Below are 18,120 nucleotides of genomic sequence, written 5' to 3'. Positions count from 1 at the left end.
CAAGGATTTTGGTTCCAGAACCTAAACTGCGGGTGAATCTAGTCTTTTTGTCGAGTTGGAATGTCTCTGGGCTCTTTCCCCACCAGAGAAGTGACATTCCAGGTCTCAAGAACCAGATTTGGCCATCAAAGACCAGGTTGATAATGTTCCATTTCCATGATTTCATGTACTTGTACTGATCAAGTTCATACAGCAGTTGCATGTAAAAAAAAAACTGTAATCATTTTTGATTTACAAAACTGCTCAGCTTTTTATTGACATCCACATGTAGGTCATATTGTGCAGTTGTCTTACACATTTTATGTATGTTCATTTCATGGAAGTATAGGCTCTGTGCATAACTCTATTTTACACAGAGCTCAGAGCAATCCAATACATTGTACACTGTTGAGCACCTAGCTCCACCCAGCTCACTTTCTTTCTAACATGGTGGACTTTCTGATCCATTGCGTACTACACTCTATTACAGGCACCTTCCGCTAAGTTGGTCATCTTGTATCATCTTCCTCATCCGGTGTCTTTGGTTGCAGCAAAACATGGCTGCTGTTAAACAAGCATGTAGGCTGTTACACTAAATTAGGGTGACCATTTTTTTATTCTGAAAACCAGGATACTCGGCCCAGCAAATAACATACTCAAATGATACTTGAAGTTTACTCAAAGATGTCACATGACATTTAAATTACAGGACATTTCAAGTAAAGCCTGCTCTGTATAGATGCCTTTTTTCTAGTTTATGCCTCCTTCCTGCTCCTTCTGCATTATTTTTCTGCAGCTGCAAGATAATATAGACTTTTACCTTTCTTCTCTGCAATGAGCGCTTCTTCTCTGGAGTTCAACATCTTGTAAGTCCTTTGCAAATAGAGGAATTATTTAAGTTGGGGTGATGCCTGCTGTTGCGTAGTGTCACGGGGGGCAAAGTGGGACCAAATAATGCCACGACTTCACGGATGCGGGAAGTGGCGGTGGCGATGCATACCCACACAGGAACAACATGCGTACAGTAGACGTAAACAGTACTTGTATTTAGGTGTAAATAAGTCGTGTGGGAGGATGGTACTTCGTGCCAATGCACACCATTTTCGGTCACAAATCTCATGTGTAAACAGTGCAAAACACACCAGTCTTCAGCCTTTTCAGGCGAGCCATCTAAATGACACGCATTGCCTGGCAAATTGCAAATGACAATGCAGAGGCAAAATGCACATCTCTAGTTTGGACCCAAAGTACTGCTTGCCTTTGTTAAAATTAGCATGTGGCTCTTACCACGTTATCTGTATTATTATTAAAAAGATGAACACTAAATATGGATGTCTTCTTCTCTTCTATTGTTTCTTTTTGTGTTATGGTGAGTTGACATTAAACATGCACTCTGCTTCACTTTGGACCTTCAAGGCAGGTGTGTGTGTGTGTGTGTGTGTGTGTGTGTGTGTATGCTCTAAATTTAGTGATATCCAGTGAAGTATGGCCGAGGCTTCTCCGGTGTCACTCATGCTCCTTTGCACAGTCGTCTTCAGCTTTCACTGGAGCTGCTCCACGCGCACTGAAGAACATCTTCTTGTTCCTCTTCTTGTTCTTCAGTAGTGGACCTGACTGAGTGTTGACCTTTGCTGCATGTAAGTAGACCTCCTGTTGAACACGCTGACTGACATGCATTAACATGACACACGAACATGCTTCATTGTGGAAGTCATGCTAGATGATGTTGATGTGTGCGTGAGTGTCGTATTGTTTTCAAAGACCTGTTGCGTTTTTATTGCGTTATTGTGTTATTGTGTGGACGTCCTGGTCAAGGGCTCATGACCAGCGTCTCCAAACTGATCTGAGAGCAGCACGTCCCCCCCCCATTCTCTCTGCCACTGCACACCCATGGCTATTTCTGGCCCCCGCGACCTATCGACTCCTACGCTATCTGACATTCCCGCACTCAAAGGCAACTAAAGTTGTAGAGCGTAGCTAATGGCGCACATATTTTTAATATCATCTTTTCATGTGACCTTTCACCCCACACAAAAACACAAGGATCAACTGTGAAAATAAGACAATAGTGTTTTTGCCCTTAGGGACGTATCTAAGCTGTCACCCCATTGCTCATGCACTTTACATTTTTTAGTAATAGTAAGACATATTGTTTTGTTAGGGTTTGTGTTATGCGTAAAGAGCTGCCAAACACAAAAAGTTTTTTTTAAGTGGTTAAAAATTGCACACCAACAAAACCTTGCCGTTGACCTATGATTGAAGCCGTCTTGTGTCAGATGTCAGTCAAAAACCAATAGGACTCTTGCTTTGATATAGAACAGGAATCCCTTAAAAGTTCAAGACAATAAAACTGATCAATCTTCCATTATTTTGCTGCTCGAGTGTTTACTATAAAATATAAATATACTGTACAGTGTTCCCTCGTTTATCGCGGGGGATAGGTTCCCGAAATAGCCCACAATAAGTGAAATCTGCAAGTAGCCAACTTAATTTATTTACAATTATTATATATGCTTTAAGGCTGCAAAACCCCTCACTATACACTAATGGTATAAATAAAAAAATAATAAAAATAAATAAAATAAAATAAAAGGGCCGCACGGTGGTCTAGTGGTTAGCATGTTGGCCAACACAGTAACAGTCTGTATATCAGGAAGATCTGGGTTCGATTCTCCCTTGGGCATTTCTGTGGGGAGTTTGCATGTTCTCCCCGTGCGTGTGTGGGTTTTCTCCGGGTACTCCGGTTTCCTCCCACATTCCAAAAACATGCATGTTAGGTTAATTGGAGACTCTAAATTGTCCATAGGTATGAATGTGAGTGTGAATGGTTGTTTGTCTTTATGTGCCCTGCGATTGGCTGGCGACCAGTCCGGGGTGTGCCCCGCCTGTCGCCCGAGGTCAGCTGGGATGGGGTCCAGCATGCCCCCGCGACCCTAGAGAGGAGAAGCGGTGTAGAAAATGGATGGATGGAAAATAAAATAAAATAAAATAAAATAAATTCAAACCTTCATTTGAATTTTAATGATCAACCTACAGGTCGGAAACAAGTAATTATTATGTCAGTCAAGCAAATTTCACTCCTGTGACCATGCCTTTTCGTCCTGGCGTTGTTCTGCTGTACTCTAGCGTTATTGCATCCTTTTTTTGTTGTTGTCTTGTCCAGGCATTAGGGCAGATAGCATTGTTGATCTGAGATACACTTCCCCTGTTACACAGAATTTATTTGACTTTGATGTTTTGTTGTTTGGAGTGGCCGGACCGGAGCGGAGCAGGAGGCGATAGAGAGAAGAAAAAAGAAAACAGAGGGGGGAGTGCGAGGAGAAGGGGGACAATTAAGAGAGAGACAAGGACAACAGCAACAACAACAATTACAAAACAGGACTACATCAGCAAATGTCTGTGACGGCTATAAAGATCATGACGGAAAGGACAAAATAATATCAACAACCACAATGATAATACTGCATTGAAACAGTCACACATATTAGTAGTAATAGTAGTAATGAAATTATTCACTATGATAGTGAACATAATGACAAGTGACAAGTGTAATGCACACAATTATAATAACTATAATCATATTGCCGACATCACCGTCACTGCGTTTCAGTCCTCCTCCATCAAACTGAAGATTTATTTACAAGCTAGCAAGCTAGCAATGACACAGGAGACATGGCAGGGTGGCATGAAGGAGACTGATTGGCAATGGTCTACAGCCAATCAGGACGCAGAAAACAATGGGCGGTGCAGACAGACAAGAAAGGGAAGAGAGAGACACTAAACTTCCCCCAATGAAATTCTTCTTAAAGGGCCAGGCTCGCCCTGTAACAGTGTTCAAACGCTGTAATAAAAAAAAACAGAAGTATTAAAAAAAATCTGCAAATCTACAAAAGGTGAACCGCGACAGAGTGAGGGAAGACTGTGCTGTATGAATATACTGTACACTGTACATGACCTATGACCCAAGCTAACCCGGTCATCTCATGTCAGATAGAAAATCACCAAATAAATCTGCTTCTTGCTACGGCAGAGAACAACAACAACGATACAAGAAGGATTGATGGTGAACAGGTAGAGTGCTGAAATGGTGTCTATGTTGCTGTTCAGCCATGTTGGCTGTTTGCTATCATCCTCATCATATTTTTACATCATAATGTGGAGTATTATTTATTATTAGTCATCATGTTTGTTTGAGTGACAATGAGCCAGATGTTAGTAGTCTGATTGTCATGCTAGCAGCTAGCCTCCTCTGTGAGTGTTAGCTGGATAGATTAGCTTATTGTTGCTTGCTGTGCTTTATAAAAGGTCGTCTTGGTGATCTTTTAACTCACAAAGTGTGTCGAACATGTTGACTTTGTAGACATGTTACTTTTAGATGATCATGCTGGTTGCAAAACAACACTGTCTCATGAGCTGGTGGAACATCGAATTTCTTTGTAAATGTAACATGTCCTCATTCTGTGTGTGTGTGTGTGTGTGTGTGAGTGTGTGTGTGTGTGTGTGCGTGCGTGCGTGTGTGTGTCTGTGTGTGGGTGAGACTGCTGCAATCACAACTTTCACTTTTGTCATCATTGTCACATACTGGACTACAAATGCATCATATGCCAGTTTGTGTGTTTTTGAGACACATAAATAGAACACAGCGTCCATCTACAGTATGAGGACACACACACATATTCTAGAACATGCTGCAGCTGACATAAAGCCTTGGGATGACTGGCATGCCGTGCTATAACGACACACTGGTGCCTGTATTTCAGTGTGAATGTTAGAGGGCAGTGGTTCACTTCTAAAGTTACTTTTTAGAGATCACGCGTGTTGATGGCCTGACACACACACGCACGCACACACACACGCGCGCACACACCTTTGTGAGCTGGCGGTACCAGGAAGTTGTCCGTCATAATTAAACTCCACCCCGCTGGCAGCGACTGGAGATAAAAACAAACACATTGGTCCTTGTGTGTTGTTGTACTTTAGGCCTTCTACACATGTCCTCTCTGGACAGCTGTCAATCACACGTGTCACAGCCATAGCTCGACAGACACTGTGTATAGATACTGAATGCTAATAATGTTCATAAATAATGTGTGTGTGCAGAGTGTCGCCATGTTACACAGAGGCGGTCTCTGAGCGAGGATGATGTCGGAGGTGCACTACAGTGAGGACGTCATGGGGGAGCGAGGGTCCGTCCCCCTAGACATTGACAACGTCCACATGCTGCTGCAAGGTGGGACACACTGGACTTGTGTAACTTGGCACACTTTGTACTCCTTAACACACCAGCCACAGCTCCACTAGCACATTTTTCTTAAAGACATTTGTTCTCACTGAGGTGAGTGTTTCCCACAGGACTGCAATGTATCTGTGGTGTGGTGTTGTTAGGAATGTGGGGTAGATGACAGCGTTGCCCAATATGCATATTTGGTCACGACACGTGAAAATGAGTGTCATTTTGGTGGATGCTGTTGGAGACAAAAACATGAAAAGCAAAAGAAATATGTTTACAAATTTTAAAAAAATTATGTCACTTCTTCTTGTGGGTTTTTTTAATGTCACAACAGTGCTTTTAGGTGGGGAGGGCTGGTGGGTGTGCACAGCAGGACCTGCTGCTTGTTGGGAATAGCGATGCGTGCCTCATGTTAGAGTCCATTAAGACCAGAAAATGTCGCTAGATATTTTTTTTAAACATAAGCTGGAGGGGTCTGAATACCCACCAAATATAGTGACAGTTATAATGACAAGCTAATAGGGGTGTAAGGATTCGTTTTAATAGCGATTCGATTCGTATCATGATTCATGGTGACATCACAAAGAAAATCCCCGAAAAATCAAAACACACTTGTGGAGTTCATCCTTTTGATGCCCACTTAGCGGAGGTCTAAAGAGATGTGATGAGTATCACCAAAGGTGTATCATAGAGGTGTATTATATATTGTATATATGGTATATGAGAATAAGCAAAGTTACTGATTGGTCCTCCTCTTAGCCCAAGAGGCGTGCCCCATGTGAAGATGAGTTCTTTTATTTTTTACAGGGTGTAACCTCTTCATTGCCAGTGGGGGGAGGAGCCTAAGTCAGTTAGACCTGCTTGTAAGGTGGTTGAACCAGAAAAACATATTTCATATTCATGTTGTCCACCTGTGTGCTACACAACACGACACGACACAACATACACAGTGGTGCGCGGGTCGGGTGTGGGGGCTGAAAGCATCACCTGGTCACGTGACTGCTCAGTCAGCATGGGTGAGTTGTCTTTTCCTGCCTTTGGCACCTAAATGTAACACAGTCCAGTTGAGATGCATTTGAATCATAAAATAGTCCAGGAAGCCATTCCAAGTCATGCAAGCAGACTAACTTGATCTTTCCATCCTCGGAGGGTTGTAGATGATTTGAAATGATTAAGCTAAAATAGTAGAAGTGATAAGTGGACACTTAATTAGATACACCCGCTAATGAGTCATATGAAACATTCTGTCTTTATTTAAGAATATTTTTATTCATGCGTTTGTACGACGGTAATGCCTTATTTAGCTGCTGTGCGTGACTGTATTAAATGTGAGTGTGTGCATGTGTGTGTGAGTTTCCATGACAATTGGACACCTTATTAGGTACACCAGTTTATGATTTGTATCAAACAATCTGTATTTAACAATATGCGTAATATTGTACACCTGTACTGCCTTATATAGCTACTGTGCGTGGCAAGGTCAAATTAGGAAGTCCATGTATGAACAATGTTGGGCAAACTACTTTTAAAAGTAATCAATTATAGTTGCTTGATATTTAACTAAAAAGTAATTGAATTAGTTACGGAATTAATCCTTCAAAAATGTAATTAGTTACCAGGGAAAGTAATTATTGTATTATTGTAGTTATTATTGTATTGTGCTTTTTTGTCTAACCTTCAAATATGTAAAAGAATTGGGATTTATCTTTGTAGTAGCGTTGAGAAGATATTCCATGAGATTAAGGCTGAGGGCTGATCTTGTGACTACCAAAATGCTAGGCAGTGTTTTCCTGAGAATGAGCAATCACACTCTCGTTGACCAGCTATTTAGCTTCCTGTGTAGTACGGGTGTCTCGAGATCTTGCGTGACGTGACAAGATTTCTCATTTGGACATTTGTATCGCGAGAACAGAGTGGCCAGTAGCCAATCAGACTGTGAACTATGGCATCGCTACTATGAATGACAATACGGAGGTGGCAGTATGCAAGGCATTATTGGAAGCGCACATTAAGTGCTTTAAGCTCACCTTGTAATCCAACCTACCTCGGTGTTCACAGTGTTCTCATCAGCAGGTGACGTGTGGCTGTTTTTTCCATTGAACAGCTGCTTGCTACTTGTTGATGTCCAAGCAGAAGCTGTAGTAATTCTAAATTTGATACATTTTACCTAAGATTTGTCAGATCAACCAACGTAGATGTTCGAACTTGTCTGCCTCCTTAATCACCGAGCGCTTCTATTGACGCTCATTGCATTTGGCTAAGCGCCAGCTTTTAAGCGCCGGCGGTCATCTGCTTCATAACACACCTCATACATAGAAGAGATCTGTTTTGACAATTTAGCAACATGGTCGGTATATTTAGCATGGGTGCACATGTAAGTGTTTCTTGCGTCATGCATTTCGGTAATTTAATACAAGCGATCAGGAAAGGTGAAGCAAGCTCCACCTCCGTAACGCCATGTACAATGCAACCCAGCTTTGACCAACAGCGCCAATAAGGCAGAGCTTGGACGTACACTCACTCTCCTGCCAAACCACGGATGCGTGTCCAAAGTGTGGCACAGGGGCCATCTGTGGGATGTGGCGACTGATTCTCAGTCCTGCTGCTTTTTCTTGAAAATGGTAGCCAGAAAATATTTTTATAGATGTAAGAATTGTGTAACTAAACCGAGTAAAGCAGTAATGGAAAGTTTTGTTGTTTTCGGGGGAGCCACAGACCTTTGTCACATCATAGTAGGCGTGGTCGGGAAGAAGGCTTTCGAATCCAGATGTTTCAGCCAAGAGGAGAAGAATACAGATTTGCCCAGTACGCAACTTGAGAATTATGGAGTATTTCATGAAAAGAAACTTACTGTAGCCGCACGGTGGCCTAGTGGTTAGCATGTTGGCCACACAGTCAGGGGGTCTGGAAGATCTGGATTCGAATCTGCGTTGAGCAAACTCCATCTCTGTGTGGAGTTTGCATGTTCTCCCCGTGTGTGCGTGGATTTTGTACGGTTACTCCGGTTTCCTCCCACATGCCAAAAACAGGCATGTTAGGTTAATTGGAGATTCAAAATTGTCCATAGGTATGAATGGGAGTGTGAATGGTTGTTTGTCTATATGTGCCCTGCGATTGGCTGGTGACCAGTCCAGGGTGTACCCCGCCTGTCGCCCGAAGTCGGCTGGGATATCCGTGACCCTAGTGAGAGATTAAATTAGCAGGATAGGACCCCTTTAACAGTTGAAACTTTACATTCCAGCACGCACTCAGAAGATGAACATGTGAACAAATGAAAAGGACTGATGATCAAGTCTCAAAAGTATTTCCACTTAATATGCAAACTAAGTCTTACAGTAAACATATTGATAGCATTAACGTCTTTGTGGTTTCCTTCTCCTAAGTGGAGCAAGAACAGATCCAGAAGAGGACCTTCACCAACTGGGTCAACGCCCAGCTGGCCAAGGTGAGACCTTTGACCTCTCTGCAACTCACTTTTCACCAAAGCCATAAATGAGTTTGCTGCAACATGTTAGCTTAGCACACAGAGTGAATGTCTTTCTGTCACTATGGACACACAAATCCTTCAGCATTTGAAGGAATAAAATACAATATTTATACATAAACCTGTTGAAGCTGCGTCTCCATTGGCGCACTTTTGTACTTACGCGTAGCTGAGTAGTTGAGTGCATAAGTGCATTCACACTGAGCAGTATGGCAAAATGCAGTGCGCAAGATGGACACTTATCACCCTCAATATTCGTTCACAACTACAACTCACAATTTCAACCGCTAGCTACATTATTAGCCCCATGGAAAAAGCAACAGATAAGGTCCTTGCTACAAATCAACTCTCCCTTCCTCTTCCTGCCCAAGCTACACCTCCGTTGCTAGACAAAGACTCAAGTTTCACTGACTCACGAGTGCTCGACAAAGACACGCTTTCCACTGAATCACTCGACAAAAAACTCGAGTTTCATCGACTGACGGGTGCTAAATGAAGACTCGAGTTTCACCGACTCACGGGTACTCATCGAGGACTTGCATTTCACCGACTTACTGATGTTGACAAAGACATGACTTCCACTGACTCATAGGTGCTGGACGAACACTGGAGTTTCACTGACTTGTGGGTGCTTGGCAAAGAATCGAGTTTTACTGACTCATGGGGGGTTTGACAAAGACTTGAGTTCTACTCATGGATGCTCGACAAAGATGGAAATTTCACGACTCATGAGTACTCGACACAAACTCATGTTTCACCAACTACTCAACGAAGAGTCGCGTTTCACCGACTCATTGGTGCTCGACGAAGACTCGAGTTCCACTGACTCATGGGTGCTTGACAAACAATCGAGTTCTACTGACTCACTGGTGCTCAACGAAGACTGGAGTTTCACTGACTCACGGATACTCGACTTTTTGCGTAAGCGCACTGTGACAGGTGACAGGTGCAAACGACTAAAGTGAATCAGTTACTTGATTACCTGTAAATGGATTACTCGGTTCACATTAGTAAGAGTCTCATACGAACTCAATTAGGTAAAAGAAATTGAGTTGCGTAACAGAGAGGAGGGACTACCAAAACTTTCCAAACTTAAAAAAGCGAGAAGTAGAAAGTTAATATTGTGATTGTCATTTCCGGTAGAGGTACAACAACAGTAATGGATTTAGGACAGCACTCCACTGTCAAAATTCTAAGAACTAAGTACACATTGCACTCGGTATACTTTATGAAGTGTACTGATAGAAGTATTCTATTTGAGACAAAGCACTAGTTACAGTAGCTTTCTCTGTCTTTCGGAGTCGACTTCAATCAAACAAATTGTCAAAGTCAAAACATAACAAGAGAGTTTCCATTCATGTGGAGGTCAGATGGGACAGGAGAGGACATTGGTGGGGGTGGACGACACTAAATACTGTAGAACACGAGGACAAGACGGACAGCAACAGCCGTCTTCTACCACTATATGCCCCCCATCACCACCTCCCAGTGCCTGCAGGCAGCGCTCAGTAACAATAAACTGTTAGCATGCGCGTAACTGTTAATGCTTCACATTGCAAGCAAACCTGGCGTGACGTGACAGACACACAAGTTGTCACCAGTGTGTTTGTGTTGCAACACTGCCATCAAACTATAATTATCTCCACTGAGGTCACATACATCCTCATCTAGATTGGTTGGTGTGCAACTTCCTGTCTAAACCTTTTCTTATTTAACCTGTCCAAGTTTACATTGTGTTTTTTTTATTTTTACATCCAGATGTAGCTACATTAAGACTCACCTGTCTCTTCGGCTTCTTTCTCCAAGCTGGGACGTTCCGGGAGGGAAGGTTTTTGTTTTCCTCATTGCTTTGCTAAGCAATCGCTTTGACGTTCGTCCTTTAGCAACAGTTAACTTGGCTCGCGAGCGGGCGGTGACCATCGTAACTTGGTTATTTCAACAAATCCATACCTCATGCCAGACAGAGTAGTAAAAGTATCAGCAAGCAATCCTGTTCTTGTGGTCAAGATGTGTGGTCGGGAAAACTCCAAGATAGTCCAAACATCCTGTCGCAAATTACACGTCTGATCTCTTCAACGAGAAGTGATTCCATGTGAGCCAATGTTTGAAAGAAAGTGTGTTACTGTTATCAGAGGAGGCCTCCGTGTATGGTGGTGGATCTCTTCAATGACTTCCGTGATGGATCCAAACTGTTGGACCTGCTGGAGGTGATGAGCAACCAACGCATCGTGAGTCATCCTGCATCGCACACACGCTAACACTGAAACAAACGGTGATGCTCATGCTAAATCTGTCTGATGGTTCCGTCAGAGCCGCGAGCGAGGGAGAGGAACGTTCCAGCATAGGAGCAATATCGAGAAGGCCCTTGCCTTCCTCAGGCAGAAATCAGTAAGAAACTAATCAATTATTTATTATTTTAGGAGTTAAAGTTTCTAATGATTTTGATTTCAGATCAAACTAGTCAACATCAACATTCCTGACATCATCGATGGCAAACCCTCCATCATCCTGGGCCTCATCTGGACCATCATCCTCCAGTATCACGTGAGCTTAAAACCACTTATGTCCGTAATATTAGACATACTTATTTCAGGAAAGCACTTGATTGAACAGGAAGTCTTTGTGTCTGGTACACAGATTGAGGAGCTGGCCAGCGCACTGTCCTTCAACTCTCGCCAGTCCTCCATGGAGTCTCTGGCCAGTCTGGACTCTCGCTCCACGTGGTCTAGCCGCTCAGCCAGCAGCAGTCCTGTCCCCCGCCGAGGCTCACCGCTCCACGCCCGATTCAGAGTGTCAGCCAAGAAGGCCCTCCTGCTGTGGGTCCGCGAGCAGTGCCACAAGTATGACATTACACTGCATCACAGTGTACTGAGGTGTAAAACCTTTGGATCGCTGGTTCAAGTCCTTGTTTGGGGGCAATGGTTTTCTTCCATTTTGTCCAGGGATTATTCTGCTTTGTCAGAGCAACAAAGAAGTCTGGTATGCTGCAGAGATTTAAAATTCTTAGTCATTTTGTTCCTAAATATTGTTTTCTAATATATTCAGTCAAATCCTGTGTGAATGCTTTTTCTTGTTATTGATGCCACCCTCAGCAACGTCACTCTTACAGTAAGATATTTCCTCTTGTGGTTCTCACAGTGCATCCTGCAGCTGAAGAGAAAATGGCGAGGGACAAAACCAAATAGTCTAGGGCCAAATTTTTGTCTCAGTCTACCCTGTCAGTGATGATGTGAAGAATGTGGAAATACTGAAAGAGGAAGTTGTGTCGGCGTTCACAAAGAAATAAAGAAAGCTCAGCTGAACGTGATCTTCTAGTAAAGTGTTTTCTTGCAGGGCCGGCTGTTCCGTCAATGTGAAGGACTTCAAGGGCAGCTGGCGGAGCGGCGTGGTTTTCCTCGCCATCTTGTATGCCCTCAGGTCCGACCTGGTGGATCTATCCAAGGCCAGAACCAGGAGCAACAAGCAGAACCTGGAGGAGGCCTTTTGTGTGGCCGAGAGAGAGCTGAGGATCCCAAGGCTGCTGGAACCCGACGGTGAGGAAGCCCCGTTTGACATGTTTACACTGGGATTTACGGATGCTTCGTCCTTCACGTGTGTGATGCCATGTACCTCCTCTAAAGAGGTCTTTGTGGACATGTCTTTTCAATCTACCACAAGCTCCCATGAACATTTCTGTCAATGATGTGCTTGTGTGGCTCCTACTTCCCACCGCGTCCATGTAGCCTCTAGGCATGCTGGGAACATGATGACGAACCACCAGTCAGCTGGTCAGCCAGCTGCTTGTTTGCTACACTCTTCTATAAAACACTCGCTTGTTTCACTTTTGCTCTGCCTGTTAGCCACACAAGTGTCTCTCATGGGGTGGGGGGTGCTGCTTCGCAAGGTTATAAAAATGCCCAAGTGACACCTTTAGCTGTTACTGTGAGACACAACATTGTGATGGATTACTGTGATGATGTCCAAGCAGATGTGGATGTTCGAGAACCTGATGAGAAGTCCATCATGACCTACGTGGCTCAGTTCCTGCAGTACTCCAGAGACCTGCCCGTCCCTGAGGAGGACATGCAGGTCAGCGAGCCTTTACACACCACTATGCGCATGTTCAGTGATTACTCTTATTAGTTCTACAAACATTGACTGCATTCTTATTTGTTCCAACACAGTCTGTTCAGGGACATTGGATTTGGGACTTTGACTTTGGAAACAATAGGAAATTGAAATAATGTTCGTTGAATGAAAAAGTGTCGGACCGCATTGCCATTGGACTGTAGAAGTTCCACTGCACTTACCTCCAAGTGAATGATGTTACCATGTTACATTCCTACAATGTACAGTGGGACCTTGGTTAGTGCCTTTAATTCGTTCCAGTAGGTCCGACTCTAACTGAAACGGACGCTAACTAAATACATTTTTCCCATAAGAAATAATATGCGGTGGTGTGAAAAAGTGTTTGCCCCCTTCGTGATTTCTTATTTTTTGCGTGTTTGTCAGACTTAAATGTTTCATATCGTCAAACACATTTAAACATTAGTCAATGACAACACAACCGAACACAAAATGCAGCTATTTTTTATTAAGAAAGAAAAAAAATCCAAACGTACATGGCCCTGTGTGAAAAAATGATTGCCCTGTAAACCTAATAACTGATTGGGCCACCCTTTGCAGCAACAACTGCAATCAAGCGTTGAGTAATTTTGTCCCACTTATCTTTGCAGAATTGTTGTAATTCAGAAGTGGAGAGTTTTCGAGCATTTTCCCAAAGGTCTTGGAGATCATCAAGATGTTTTCTGGCAAAATTGAGACGATCATGAACTCTGCCATGCAGGCCGCTTTTGCCCAGTGTCTTTCTTATGGTAGAGTCATAAACACTGACCTTAACTGAGGCAAGAAATCACTGTTTCACACAGGGCCATGTAGGTACATTGTTTGAGTTCCTTACTCAGTCCATTTCATAATTTAATTCCGCATACTCAAATGCTGTGGGTTTTCAGCGTTGTTCTTGCATATAAGTGTTAGAAGTTACATTTTCCTCTAAGATCATATGTCTCCTTTTTTATAGAGAAATACTGTATGACGTTTTTAGTAGTTTAGAAGTTATTGTTAACTTCATTGAGTAATTTTTTCATTTGTTTGATGATCTGAAACATTTAAGTGTGGCAAATGTGCAAAAAAATAAGAAATCAGCAAGGGGGCAAATATAACTGTAAATCCAATAAATGCGTTCCAGAAAGCCAAAAATGTTAACACAAAACTAGACAGCCTGTTCTGGTTGCCATTTTGTTTAGCTAGCTAATTGGATCGTAAAAGGAGGAATGTTTTGTGATTCAAAAAATACATTAAGAACACAGTTGTACTCACGCAGTGCATTAATAACACAACAATATGGTACGCTAATCGGAGAATGCATGCTAACCGAGGTTCCACTGTATTCATGTGTTCACACGTTGTCGAGACAGGACCGCTATCAAAGTTGCAGTCTAATTGAAAGCTTCAGTCATGTGATGCGTCTTGCTCTACTTGCTTGGCAGAATATTCCAGTTTGGTTGTTTTGTTTTCTTTTTGAAAGTCCATGCTCTCGTTTCAGTCTCGGAACCTACAAGAAGCCAGATCCATTTGTGCTTGAAGTCAAATGACCAAGTCAAACACATAGGAGATATTAAAATACTACTAATTCATGTCAAAGATGTATAATGTTACATATAAGGTGTTCATGCTAAATCTAGTCCTAATTTGACAATATTTTGTGGAGTACAAATGTATTTTAAATTGAAGAAAGAGCATAATACCAGTCAAAGGTTTGGACACACTTCCTCATGCTATTTAATGGGAAAGTGTGTCCAAACACTTTTAACTGGTAGCATACGTTCATTGAATAGAATTGAAACGGTGATATTTATTTAGTGTCTTTTTAGCATTTTTGCTACTGTGACAAATAGGCCATGTCAGGCTTTCCATAGGCTAAAAGCCCTCTAGTGATATTTTTGTTGCTTATTTTCTATGAATTCATTGAAGAACTATAGAAAGATAACACCCTATTAAGGCATTGCAATTATTCAATGGGTCTAAAATGAGCTTTCATGGCAAAAAATAAGGTTTTGGAAATGAGCTAGCTTACCTGACACACTGTCCCAACTCAGAAGCCATATCCTGGGATAGTCACATGCCCGTCACATTACAACCACTTCAAAATGTTTCCTATATGTCACTTACAGACTTGGCGAGTTCAAGTCAAGCTCAAAGCTGTATAGGACACATTTGAACCAGGGCTGTCAATGGATTCAAATCTTTAATTGTGATTAATCGCATGGTGTCCATAGTTAATTTGTAATTCATCGCAATTAATCGCAGATTAATTATTTTTTTTAATCTATAATAAGTGTGTACCTTTGAAAGATCATTTTAAAGTTTTTTGTTTTTTTTGTCCTGTCCAGCCGTTAGGGCAGATAGTATTATTGATCTAAATGCCCTTACGTGCTCAACAGATTTGCTCTGCCAGGGGAAAGTGTGAGATACACTTCCCCTGTTATACAGAATTTATTTGACTTTGATATTTTGTTGTTATGCAAATTTGGAGCGGCCGGACCGGAGCAGGATGGGATAGAGAAGAAGAGAAAAAAAACAGAGAGGGGAGTGCAGGGATAAGAGGGGGCAAAATAAAGAGAGAGACAAGGACAACAACAACAATTGCGACAACAATAACAAAACAACAGAAACAAACAGTCATACATATTAATAGTAACAGTAGTAATGAAATAGCTGTCCTCGGCTATGCCTGCCGCTAACTAACAGCTAACTCGCATTATTTGTTTTTGTTTTGACTTTTTCCTTGACGGCATCACATTTAGTTACAGTGAAGCTTTTCCTTCATTCTGCTACAATATTGACTCCTCTGGATTCCTTCTATCCTTCCTTCCTCTGTCTCTTCATAGACACAATACTTGACTCCTCCAAAAGCTCCTTCTCCTTTCAGCCTTCCCGTGCACTATACGCCTGCTATCTCTGCTTCGCCACTGCGCCAGGTACCTCCCATCGTTCTTTGCTTCTCTTGGCAGGTGTTTGGTCCTAGGTTGTGTAGTTTTTTCTTGTTATGCTGCTTGTTAGGTTGGCGGGGCTAATTTCAGGGCACAGTCATGGTCACGCCTGCATGCATCAGAGCATAACTTCTGGATTTATTTCATACAAACTTCCATATGCACTTTCCATGAGCTTTAAATGTAATGTCAACATAAAAGTGAACTCATTAGCGACTGCAGGTACATTATTTTCAGACTTCATTAAAAACTCTTTTGGTTGCTAGGCGACACCTGACCGTAAAGCACAGGAGGTGTCGTGTTGGCTGCTTCAGGCCTACGATGAGCTGCTGGAGGGCTGGGACTCCACCGAGGGCGAGAGCTACTCGGAACGTTACCACGTATGACCACAGTCACTGTGTTTAAGCAAACATGTTGTGTAGTCAAGCGGCTGTATGATTGATGTTCTGCATGCAGGTATTCCAGACCTTTCTGGTGTCCTTCAATGAGCAGCGACGCCCCATCATGCCTCTGCTGACCGCCATGAGACGAAGCTCCAAGCTGAGCGAGGAGCAGCGAGCCCTCAGGGAGGCGTGGGATGCCCTGACAGAGAAGGTCCATTCTGACCTCTGCTCCTACCTACCGACACATTTGTTGGTTTTAAATGGAACACCTCCAATGTGTTTATCATTTTAATCCTAATACAGCTACGAGACTACAAAATAGAGTTAGACATGAGGCTGCCGGCACCTCTGGACCTGGTGGCACGCTGGCTGCTGAGAACAGAGGCGGTCCTGGCCGAGGAAGAGGGCGACCCCCAGGACCATGGCCGGGCTGCGGACGAAGCCAAGGAGAAACAGGAGCAACTCAAGGTGAATATTTTTGCGATAATTCACACTGCTGCCCTAATTATTACCTCAAAGGTTCTGCTTTTGTACCCTTGACAGCTTATATAGACTGGACCTTGAGGCACACAAATGGACTCCAACTGTATCGCTACTTGTTGGTGTGACTGAGGTCTGTTGTTGCAGGTCTGCCTGGAAGAAATGCCCCAGCAAGTGAAGACTTTCCAGGCCTTCCAGAACCAGGATGATGACGGAAACATGTTGGTCCCCACTGAAAAGATGGAGGAGCTGAAGAGAAGGTCAGGATACTTTAACATATGGAGCGTTCTTTTGGAAAGTCGCCTACTTTTGCAGGTGCTCCTTGTGTTACAACATTTTGTGTTACAATGTTGTGTGTTACAGTGTTTTGTGTTGCATTTTGTGGTTCCGTACGCACTCCCATAAATTATTAATATTGTACAAAAAGAGGAGAACTAGTTAAATGCACGTGGCGGAAGAATGCATAGTTGCACGTCTCTACACTGAGCAAGAACGTCACTTTCCCTCTTTTTCGTTGCCTTTTTTCCCATCATTATGTCTCTCGCTGCAACCATCATGAAGGATAAAAATGGTAAAAATGGAAAAACAAGCCAGCACGAATAAGTCTCAGAACGTTACAAAAATGTAAAGAATGTGGGGGCGTAGAACTCCCAAATTTCTTCAAGTACTTCCTTGCAAACAGGCAAATTAATGGATCACACCTAACCCATTGGATTTTATGGCACAATCACTTAGCCAAGAAATTCCAATTTTTAATTTACCCTTCATTAGCATTAGGAAAAATTATTGTTTTAAAAATATAAATGCAAGCACCACTCTGACAGCTTGGTGGGAATTTTTTAAAACAACTAGATCCTGGCTCACTCCTTGACAATACACTCCCATCTGGAATAATCCTGACATTTTGCTTAAAAAGAAACTATTAGATTTTACGACATGTCACAAAAAAGGAATAAGTTGTATGAAAAATATTATAAAAGCCAACAACTTTATCTCATTTAATGACGTAGTTACACAATATGGAATAAACCATACCAAATTTCTTGAATACATACAAATTAAATCTATAATTAGAGCAAATTTCAGTAATCTCTCATGGGAAAGCAATCCCATCATTGACCAATGTTTTTAAATATCTGCCCCTAAAACATTTTTTAAATTATATATTCTACTTTCAAAAAATGACAAAACAGTCCAATCCCCAAATGGAACTCAGATTTATCTACAAGCTATGACCCTGAATTCCGGAAGCAAATATGTCTCAATGCTTCCCGGTTAATCCCAAAAATCCCAACCTACAGTTGGTTCAGTTTAACATCCTTCATAGAGTACACTACACAGGACATAGAATGTTTAGAATGGGCTTAACTGATTCGAACATCTGTACACACTGCTCAGACCATAGAGTAGATTACTACTTACACTCCATGTGGGCCTATGCTCCCATGAATAATTTCTGGTGTGTGAGGACCTATCTTTGGCATTTAGGATTTTCATTCCTACTTCCCCTTTATTATGCTTGTTGGGCGATCT

At 42.4% G+C, this 18,120-nt stretch overlaps 1 protein-coding gene across 1 annotated transcript in view; it reads left to right on the top strand.

Annotated features, from left to right (window-relative positions):
- Window positions 1-1,486: 1,486 nt before the first annotated feature.
- Window positions 1,487-18,120, top strand: part of syne2b (spectrin repeat containing, nuclear envelope 2b) — a 130,962-nt gene continuing 114,328 nt past the window's right edge. Inside the window, exons 1-14 of the mRNA XM_054796979.1 lie at window positions 1,487-1,616; window positions 5,080-5,209; window positions 8,593-8,654; window positions 10,826-10,921; window positions 11,004-11,081; window positions 11,145-11,237; window positions 11,331-11,533; window positions 12,027-12,226; window positions 12,661-12,761; window positions 15,623-15,712; window positions 15,991-16,104; window positions 16,181-16,318; window positions 16,411-16,575; window positions 16,735-16,847. Of these exons, the coding sequence (XP_054652954.1) occupies window positions 5,119-5,209; window positions 8,593-8,654; window positions 10,826-10,921; window positions 11,004-11,081; window positions 11,145-11,237; window positions 11,331-11,533; window positions 12,027-12,226; window positions 12,661-12,761; window positions 15,623-15,712; window positions 15,991-16,104; window positions 16,181-16,318; window positions 16,411-16,575; window positions 16,735-16,847 (1,544 nt within the window). The 5' untranslated portion in view covers window positions 1,487-1,616; window positions 5,080-5,118. The remainder of the gene's footprint in view (window positions 1,617-5,079; window positions 5,210-8,592; window positions 8,655-10,825; window positions 10,922-11,003; window positions 11,082-11,144; window positions 11,238-11,330; window positions 11,534-12,026; window positions 12,227-12,660; window positions 12,762-15,622; window positions 15,713-15,990; window positions 16,105-16,180; window positions 16,319-16,410; window positions 16,576-16,734; window positions 16,848-18,120) is intronic.

Source organism: Dunckerocampus dactyliophorus, chromosome 13 (genome assembly GCF_027744805.1).
Source record: "Dunckerocampus dactyliophorus isolate RoL2022-P2 chromosome 13, RoL_Ddac_1.1, whole genome shotgun sequence".
In the NCBI taxonomy this organism is placed as follows: Eukaryota; Metazoa; Chordata; class Actinopteri; order Syngnathiformes; family Syngnathidae; genus Dunckerocampus; species Dunckerocampus dactyliophorus.
The sequence above is the reverse complement of the archived record's forward strand: the minus strand, read 5'-3'. Positions and strand labels throughout refer to the sequence as shown.